At 59.2% G+C, this 9984-nt stretch overlaps 1 protein-coding gene across 1 annotated transcript in view; it reads left to right on the top strand.

The window, feature by feature from the left end:
* The first annotated feature begins 841 nt into the window (after positions 1 to 841).
* The window catches only part of FOXO6 (forkhead box O6), a 99566-nt gene continuing 90423 nt past the window's right edge, over positions 842 to 9984 (top strand). The window contains exon 1 of the mRNA XM_034754111.1: positions 842 to 2343. Coding sequence (XP_034610002.1) covers positions 1489 to 2343 — 855 coding nt within the window. The 5' untranslated portion in view covers positions 842 to 1488. The remainder of the gene's footprint in view (positions 2344 to 9984) is intronic.

The following is a 9984-nucleotide window of genomic DNA, read 5'->3' as shown; positions in this document are numbered from 1 at the left end:
GGGGTTATGTGAGGGGCGTGACTCTGTAGTCGGTAGGCGGGAGACTACGGGGGCAGGATCTAACGCGAAGGGGCGGGACACTGGGCGGGACCGTAGCGGAAGGGCGTGGCGGTGGCTGTGGCCTCGCTCTGACTGGCTCCGAAACTCCGTTGCCCTGGGTTACTCACCGATACAGCTGGTAGCCTGACGTCATTGGTGGGCGGAAACCCTTTGCGAGCGAGGCTTGTCTGCCCGCCCCGTTAGGAGGCTTCCCATCGGGCCAATGGGAAAGCGCGATGGGCCGGGCCTGTGCTGCGTTCTTCCAATGAGAAGGGGGCGGTCGGTTCGGGCCGCTGTAAGGGGGGGCAGCAGCACGCGCCCTCTGGCCCACTGAGGCCTGCCCGGGGGAGCCCAGGCAGCCGCGGGGGGGGGAAGCAGGACGTTGGAGAGGGGCAGTTGGTGCTGGGGAGGGGAAGGAAGGGGGATGGGTAGTTGTGTGGGGGGGAGGGGGCAGGTGGTTGGCGTGGGGGGTGGGGCAATTGGGGGGAGGGGCAGATGGTTGGCGTGGAGGATGGGGCAGTTGTGGGGGGGGGCGGGTGATGGGCGGGGGGGGGGGGGCGGCGGGGGGGGGGGGGGGCAGGTGGTTGGGGTGGGGGGGGGGGCAGTTGGGGGGCAGGGGAAGTTGTGGGGGGCGGGGTCGCTGCTGGAGGTGGGAGTCGCCCGCCCCGCTCTGTTCCGCTCCGGCGCTAGCCCTGGGGAGGGGCCGAGGCGGGCGGGGACAGCCCGGCCGCTGGCCCCGCCCCGCGCCCCGCCCCTCCCGGAGGTGCCGCCGGCTGCGGTGGCGGGCGCTGCTGGTGCGTTGGCGGCGCGGGGCACGGCGCAGAGGACAGGGGCAGCCGCCGCCTCAGCATGGTGCCGTCCAGCCCGGTCCCGGGAGAGAGGCGGCGTCAGCCCAGGGCGGCGGCAGCGGGGCAGGCGCAGCGCGGAGCGGGGGCCCGCGGCGCCGGCAGGTGCTAGGTGCGGGGCGTGTGCCCGCCCGAGCCGCGCGGTCTGCCCGCTCTCGGGTTCGGCTGCGGTGGATGCCACTTTTGCACAGACGGCGAAGCAGGCGGCGGGATCCGCCAGTCCCGGGCCGGGAGCCGGCCGCTGCCACGTGCGTGCGGCCGTGAGCATGCCCGCCTCGGCTCCGCCGCCCTGCCACCCACCTGCCGGGGAGCGCCCAGCCCAGCCGTAAGGAGGGGGCAGCCCTGCCTGCCGCCGGAGCCCTGCCCTCCCAGCCCCCGAGGACCTGATCTCGCCTCCTCTCCGTGTTCCCGAGGGGGCCGGCGTGAGAGAGCCGGGCTCAGCGCGCCACAGGCTGCCAGGGTACTTGCCCAGGTGACCAGCTGGGATCCCCGCACTTGCCCGCAGCCTGCCCGGGAGGGCTCCTCTCCCGCACGCCGCCCGGGCTCCGGAACATCTGTTGCTGACTGAACAGCCTCCCCCCGCTTCCCAGCCTGGCCCCGATGGATGCAGCCGCCCTCTCCAGCCCCCGCCAGCCATGCCCTTCTGGCTGAGCCCCCCGGCACTGGGGCCGTTCCTTACGGGGGAGCTCCGCGCCCGTCCCTGCCTCGGGAGCCCCCATCGCGCAGCCCCCCATCTGAGCTCTCGCGTTACACTGCTGCTGGCTGCCATGGGGCTGGGGCCATCTGCCTCCTAGGTGCCGGCGCTCGGCTTCGAACTGCTGTGCCTCCTCTCCCCGCTGCCGGGGCCTCTTCTCCCCTCCCCGCTGCACTCCAGGCTCGGCCCCGGGGGTTGCCGTCCTCTCCCGCCCCCTGCCTCTGCCGTGAGCGCTCGTCCCGGTCCGCTCCCCGCCGTCTCTCCCGCTCCCCGGCCGTGCGGAAACCTGCCGTGACTCCGCGGGGGAGGCGGAGCGGGGGGAACATGGAAGAGAAGCGGCAGGCGCATCAGGTTGAAATCGACCCGGATTTTGAACCCCAGAGCCGGCCCCGTTCCTGCACCTGGCCGCTGCCTCACCCCGACTTCCCCGGGGAGGAGGAGGACGGAGGCGCGGCGGCAGCCGGTGGCTCCCGAGCCCCCGCGGCCGGCGGAGCGGCAGAGGGCTCGGAGAACACGGGAGCCGTGGCGGATCGCAAAGCCGCTTCGGCGCTGCCTTCGCTGGGGGCGGATGTTGGACAGCTCCGCAAGGCGAAGAACTCGCGGCGCAATGCCTGGGGCAACCTGTCCTACGCGGATCTCATCACCAAGGCCATCGAGAGCTCCCCGGAGAAGCGGCTCACCTTGTCCCAGATCTACGACTGGATGGTCAGATACGTCCCCTACTTTAAGGATAAAGGAGACAGCAACAGCTCTGCCGGCTGGAAGGTACGTACAGCCCCCGCCTGGGGCCAGAGCTGTGCCCGCGCCTCCCTGCCCGCAGGCGCCAGCCAAGTTTAATTTAAATCCATGTGTGCGACCAGGGAGGCTGTGTTGAATTAATCTGTGTGGTCAGGGGCTGCGCCTGCAGCTGCCTATTTCCATGCAGGGATCGGACAAGTTTCTCTGTCTGTGCCATCAGAAAAACCTGCTCGGTCCCTGCTTGTGACCAGAGTTTCATTAAGGCGACACATGTGATGTGGGGGCCATATCGGTGCATGGGTGGCTAGGGGACAGGCAGCTTGATTTCTCTGTGTGATCAGAGCTCTCGTTTTCATCTAGAGCTGGTGTCGGAGAAATTTCTTATCTACATTTGTGCATCTGCATATAGGGGAGCAGCAAGTTTTCCCAGTTTCTCTAGCGTGAGAAGAGAGAAAAGGTTCTTGTTGCCTTGTGTGTATTAGCAGGGAGATCCCTACCGGGTTAACTTGTCCACAGCAGCTCCCATTCACCTGTTCACCCATTCTGAATGGCCTGGAGGAGGGGTCATTCTGGCCCTGAGTTCTTGCTGCCGTTGTGTTATAACTGCCCGTGCACCTGCCCATCTGGAAAGGACCTGGGCAGCAGAAGCAGGGAGGTGCTTGTGTGTGCATGACTCTGTCTCCTGTTGGTGTGAATTGAAACCTGATTCAGATGAATGACACCAGAGACTTGCCCCTTCCCTCCCTTTTTTCCATGTGGTTATGTTATAAATCTTTGTTCTTGGGTTGCATTTTAGAGGAAGGAGTCTGAGAACAAGGTCTGGGAGAGAGGGGAGAAATCCATGTCTACTTTATCACATGAGAAGTGACTGGCTCACCTCTGTCAGATGCTGGCAGGGCTAGTGGCCAGCAGAGCTGGAATTAGACATGTGACAGCGGTCTTGGGTCCGGGTCTGTCAGGATAAAAATTGGTGCTGTGCTAGAAGCCGTCTTTGCCTGCCATATGTGAGCATTAGAGCATTATTAATTACAGCGCTGCCAATCCCCAGCACTGTGGGGCGGGGGGGGGGGGGGGTTACATGGACAATCGGGATTTGCCCAGCAGCATAATGTGCTTCTGTTGCGTGATCAGTAAGGTGAGATCAGGGGAGTCCTGTCCTACAGTCGTAGAGCTAAATATGCCTGCTTTGCCCAGAGTGGCTGTATCATTGCTAAGTGTCTGACGACAGCGAGGCAGAAGGCTCTTCACAAACAGGTGTGCTCCGTAGAAATGGCTTTGTGAGGCGCCTTTCACTGTACATGTACAGAGCAGGGTTTAAGTCTTGCAGCGCTGTGAGGGGGAACAGGCACTGAGGTCTTTCCCCGCAGAAGGTGCTGTGCTTCCCTTCCCTCATGTGCGTACACACAGCCCTCTGGTCTCTGGATTTGGTTTCACTGGCAGCGCTCCAAGCAGTTGCCTTTGGTTTGTTAAATATTTCTGTCAGCAACCATCGATCCCCTCTTACTGTGTTTTCCTGTGGAGCTGTGTTACGCTGACACTCCTGGAGCCAAGCGGTGGGGGGAGAGGCTGTGCTGAGCTCAGTCGCACCTGCCGGCTGAGGTGTTGTCTGTCACAATACCCTGCCCAGTAGGAAAGGGCACTTACACAATGACGGGCACTTGGAGACACACCTTGTGTTAGCAACACTTGGCAGAGCGGAGAGATTGCCTTGTGTCTAGATGGTGTCAGTAAACTAGTAGGTGGTTTCGCTTTACCCCTCCCCTAAACCCTGTCACCTCCAGTGTGATTAGTGGATAACAAGCAGTGTGTTCGTTAATACCAGGGCTGCTGTGGGAGATGGGCCAAACTCTGTCCTGGCATTAGCAAACCCAGCTCCCATTGGGGTCAGGAGGAGTTGGGCCCATTTCTGTCCTTGCTGAGCCTACCCCCACCTCCTCCTAATAACTTGTAGGCTGGGCTGCTCTGGCCCCGGGGGATGTCATAGAATATCAGGGTTGGAAGGGACCTCAGGAGGTCATCTAGTCCAACCCACTGCTCAAAGCAGGACCAATCCCCAACTAAATCATCCCAGCCAGGGCTTTGTCAAGCCTGACCTTAAAAACCTCTAAGGAAGGAGATTCCACCACCTCTCTAGGTAACCCATTCCAGTGCTTCACCACCCTCCTAGTGAAATAGTGTTTCCTAATATCCAACCTAAACCTCCCGCACTGCAACTTGAGACCATTGAGCCATGTCCCTGGCTGCTCTGAGACCTTTGTGAAGAACTAACTCCAGTAGCTCAGGTGTGCAGATATCCTGGTGGTCACTTATATTAGCATAGTCCCTGAGGTCCCCACTGAGAACAGGCCCCATTGTGCTAGGGGTTGTGTAGATGGGCTCTGCCCCATAAAGCTCATGCTTTATGTAGCTGTGACAGACAAAAGAAGGATTGTTATCCCCACTCTTCAGATGGTGGAACAGAGAGAGGCAGTGACTTGCTCACACTGACACATGGAATGTGTAGCAGAGCCAGGAATCAGACTTAGATCTCCTGAGTCCCAGTCCAGTGCTTTAACCTTTAAGCCCATCCTGATGGAGAAGGAGTCTAAATAGAACAGAGGAGAATGAGACTGTTTTACAGATATGTGCCCAGGAGAAGCTTCCACTGTAAAGGAGAAAATTGTAGGGTGATGAGTATGTGGGGAACTCTGACCAAAGAGCACATGAACTCAGTGCTTAGGGACTGGTGGCAGACACACCCACTGAAGTATCAAGGGAATTCCCAGTGAAGGGCCAGAGACAGCACAAGGTGGCTGGGGAAATGTGTCCCATACTGGAAAGGTGTCTGAGTGGTAGTCATTAGAGAGCCACAAAACTCCATCCCTGGAGGATGTGAGCGCTGGGCTTCCTTGGGAAACTGAAATGTTATTGGGTGCTCCTAGGCAGCTGCCACGTTCCACCCCAGAGGTGGTTGCATTTCAGTAATGGATAAAGAGATTCCCTTCCTATCCCTTTGTCAGCTCTCTGGGATGTTTGTGTTATTTAACAAGTGTAAAAAATGCTGTATGATCTCCAGATGTCCAGGCTCCTGGAAGGATAAAGGATTCTTCTTATTGCTATGGTGGGAGGGTGGGAGCAGTGGTGAGGAGTTGTCAAGCTTGCAAATGATGAGCTCGCTAGAAGGAGACTGAGAGGGTTGAGGGTTGTGTCTCTAGTGGCATGGTGCTTGCACTGATGTGGCATATGGGAGGTGGAAATTGCCCATGAGCAGAAGCTGTTATCCCAGCTGGTAAGAGCGCTGGCCGAGGGTGGTGTGTGGGCTGAGAGCCAGGTTTGGAGTGGGGCACAAAGCCTTTCCTTGGAACATGCTAGCACCAGGGGTTGAGCTGCCTACAGCTTGCAAGCAGGAGGAACGCCCAAAGGGGGTCCCTGTGGGACGTGGGAGGATTCAGACCAGCACAGTGGGGCACTGCGCAAACCACTAGGGTGGAGCTGGTAACAGGTTTGGGCTTGCAATCGTGCAAACGTCGGGATGAGCAGCAACCTTGGCCTTGCAGCGGTAAGAGCTTGAATGTGACCCTTGCTTTTGCAGCCCAACCTTGGACAGGGTGAGGACTAAGGGGCTTCCTGTCCGGAGAGCAGGTGTCAGAATCGGGAACCATCCCCAGCATTCCCTCCAATGTACCTCGCTGTCTGTACGTCACGGCCCCCTGCAGCCCACGGCTAAGGGGCCAGACAACTTCGTAGCGTGATGGGCTGGTGCTCTCTAAAGCATCCACTAGGGAGCACTTGTGCATGATGCAGCTTGCTCTGCTGCTTCCGTTCCCCACCCAGAGACGGGAGAGCATCTCCTTATCTGCCCTTTGGGGCAGGGAGGGTCTCCCCTACCTTCTGGAGAGGTATACCCACATGCCCTCACGGCGCCGCCTGCACCTTCTAGCAGCGTGTGGAGCCAGTGAGCAAAGACTCGGTTGTGTTGCTGCCAGCCCCGAGGGGAATCACTGATTTAATCAAGCGTTTGCATGAAAGGGGCTTCATCTGGAGCATGGCCTCCTTGTGGGAGCATGTTCTCCCTGGGGAATGACACCCTGAGACAGGCATGCAATCTGGGAAAGAGTGACTCACCTGGCCAGATGTGGCTGCTGGACAGCCCCCCCCCCCCCCCTTTGAGGTGGATGCTATAGCCACAGAGATGAGGGGGGGCATAACCCCAGCAAGGAGCCAGTGGAACCCACAATGCTGCAGCGAAGCTGGGAGCATGGTTGGTGCCAGGATGGGGTCTAGAGACCCAGCACCTGCCTTGAGGGAGAAGAGAGGATCGTGCACTCGGAGAGCCAAAGTTCTGGGGCCTCTCCCAGCTCTGCTCTGAGGAGCATAGGGCAGGCCTGTGGACTCCTGCTCAGGACAGGCAGGAACAAAGGATCCATCAGGTGCTAGGCCATTTTTGGGCATTAGTGGGCAGTTTGTCTGGGCAGACCTATCCGCCCTGCTTGGCAAAGGGATCCCAGGCAGCCGGGTGCATTCCATGACCCAGAGGATGTGGTAAAGGGATTGGGGGTGAGTGCAGTTTGACCTGTCCCTGTAGGTGGCAGATAGTTCCCGCCATGGCTCGTGGCGTTTCTGTGCCTTTCGCCCGGGCTGAGAGCAGGAGGGTTTGTCTGCAGTGTGGCACAGCTGCAGTAAGTAACGACTCATCTCCTGCAGCCTCATGGTGACATTCAGACCGTGTCTGACACCTCCCACACAAGAACAGCTGTCGGCAAGCCGCCTGCCCAGTTCCTCGTGTTGCAGTTAGCGGGAAGGCCCCATAGTGAGCACGAATGCAGCAGAACACCTGACAGCAGCATTCCCTGGTGCACGTGGCCCTTTGAATTTGGGAAGAGCAGGGTTTCCAATACCCCCCCCCCCCGAGCCAGGAGCCCTGGGAGGGTACCTGGCTCTCTCCCTGTCTGTATCAGGGCACTCTGGACCCACATTCCCTGCCTGTGCTTGCTGTTGGGGGGGCTGTAGCAGCCCCTGTGTGCTTTGGATCAATGTGCTAAATACCCCTTTGGTCTCCTTGTCCTTCTCGTGGTGGTTGCTGAACCTCTTGGTCCTGTGCTCCCCCAGTGAGCCGTGCATGCACCGGAGGAGATCGCTTTCTCCTTTTCTCCAGCAGCCAAAGAAGCAAGGCTGCTATGGAGCTGTGCTAAGCCAGGCCACTGGGCTCTCTTGGCCGGGGTCAATGAGTCCTGCGTGTCCAGCAGCAGCCACACCTGAACTGGGGGTTGGAGGGTGTTGGTTTGTGATCCTGTGAAGTGCCAGTGTGCCAAGGGTTCAGTGGCAGACCTGCTGTCTCCCATGTAGTGTGTCAGGGAGCCTGGCCTGCTCGGAGCTGGCACAGCGTTTCTCTCCACCCTCTCCCTGAAATAAAGACGGGTTCTGCTCCTTTAATCTGCGGCTGTGAGCGGGGGCTGGGAGGGAGCTGAAGCACACACCCCACAGTGCCAGCCTCTGTCTGCACCCTGTTTCCCAGGCCTTGCCCCGGACACTGTCCTGTCCGGTCCCTAACCCCAGCCTGCAGCACAGCTGCCTTCCTCCCCCTCCTGCCCCAGCAGAGCCAAGCCTGGCTCCCCGGGAATGCCCTCCCCTCGACACTCAGCCCCCTCCACCGTGCTAATGGGGCTACGCTCCCCTGAATGCCCCGTCTCCTGGCACCAGTGCTGGCGGCGGGCGCACCTGGAGTAGCGGCCAGACAAGCGTGCAGTGATGAGCTGCTCACTGCTTATTGCAGAGGCTGCTCTTCCCCCTCCTGCCCCAAGCCTGGGAGAGGCATCCTGGCTCTAAAGCGTTTCATTACCGACAGCAGTGTGGGACGGGGTCTCGGATAACAGGGCTTTGCCTTTAATTAGCTCCCTGTGCAAGTGTCATGATCCCTGTGCATTGCCCTGAACGAGGGCGAGGCTGCTGAGAAAGGGGTAACTCTAGCCTCATTTCCCGGGTGACTTTCCCCAGGCTGCGCGGTGCTAGAACTGGGAGTTAAATCCTGACTCCTGACCTTCTCTGCCCACTTGACACCGCCCCCCACTCTGAGCCAGGAATAGAAGTGCAGGGCTCCTGCTCTAACCACTAGACTGGGCTTCCTTTCAGAGCCAAAAACCGAACCAGGAGCTCCAGCTTTAACCCTTTTTGGAGCTGGGAACAGAGCACAGCAGTCCTGACGCCTACCCTGCTCTAACCACTAGACATGCAGCATTTCTCCTCCCCACAACCACACAGAGCCATGCCTGGAGCTCGGCAGAGCTATTGTTCGGAAGGGGGCTCTCCAGGATTTGAATACGTCTTTCAGGGCCAACCTGCTGCGTATGGCGACTAAAGGGAAGGTGGGTGTCTTTGGGAATCTCTCCTGCACGCACACTGCTCCTTGGTCGACCTTCGGGCATTCTTTAGCATTCACTGCCGTTTCCTCCTGCCCCAGATCTGGGCCTGATACACACCTGTGCACAGCCTTTCCCTGCGCAAGATGATCGTTTCAGTGTCCTTGGGCTCTGGCTGAGTGGACTTTGCCTCTGCACTGAGAGAGTGCAAGCCCAGTGCACAGGGATCTGAGTTCAGCTGGTCGGTCTGGGAGCCTGCGGGGGAGATGACAGACTGCTCAGAAGCCGTGTTCTGCCCCTGCCCGAGCCTAAGGGCGGGAAGAGCTGCTCGAGCAGCTAAATAATGAGAGCACATTTCCTCTCACCTCCTGGGAGCCCCTTTCATCCAGTCGTCTCACACAGCACTTTGCAATCATTAACATCCCCTCCTATGGAGTGGGTGGCAGTAGCCCTGCCTCACATTTGGGGAAACTGAGGCACGGTATTTAAATGACTTGCTCACAGAGTTTGGAATGGGACAGAGGAGTCTTGGCTCCTCGTCTCCATTGTATTCCGCCCTCTAGGCTGTGCTGCTTCCAGTGGTTAAAAGGGAGCTCTGCCCTGGAGTCCCGCTCAGGGGCATGTCCTGGGGACCCCCAGTATGTGATGTGAGTGGCAACACACCCCCTGTGCAGTTATGCCAGGCACGTGCGCCGGAAACTGCTGCTTTTTCCTAGTGCGGGGCAGCCAGTGCCTCTGACTGACAGTTCTGCTTAATTAGGGAGTTATTTTATCAATTCCAAAGCGCTTGAAGTTTTCTGCTCCAGCTCACGCTTTCCACTTGTTAATGGGAAACCAGCACCCTCCGTCAAAAGGCAGCAGCTCTGATTCTAAGTTTGACGTCCAAAATATAACACTCAAGCAATCAGCTGGTGGATGGCTGCTTGATGTAGCTCTGACAGTGCTGACTGCCTTCCTTTCTGAGCCCTCCCTGTCCCAGGGTGCACTTTGCCCTCAGCCGAACAGCACTGCAGCCATAGGCAAGTGGGTGGTTTGCATAGGGGCAGGGACAATTGCTTGGGACATTTCAGCTTGGGCTGAATAAAGTGTGGCCCCTCCTACCCTGCTGCAGGGCAAGAGCGAGGTGAGTAATGCAGTGGGCCTTATAATGTGATGGATGCATTTCTAGAACACAGCGCCCCCTCCCAGGAGGGTGGAGGAATGACAGGTAGCAGCCCACTGCCGCCCATTCCCTGCTCCTCCCAGCGCAAAGCACCAAGAGCTGGCGCTGCGTGGAGAGAAGGAGCCCTTCGCTTCTCTGCTTGCTTTGAAATCTCCATGCACCCGCACCCGC

This window comes from Trachemys scripta, chromosome 20 (genome assembly GCF_013100865.1).
Source record: "Trachemys scripta elegans isolate TJP31775 chromosome 20, CAS_Tse_1.0, whole genome shotgun sequence".
NCBI classification, from domain to species: domain Eukaryota; kingdom Metazoa; phylum Chordata; order Testudines; family Emydidae; genus Trachemys; species Trachemys scripta.
This window is presented reverse-complemented; position numbering and strand designations above follow the sequence as displayed.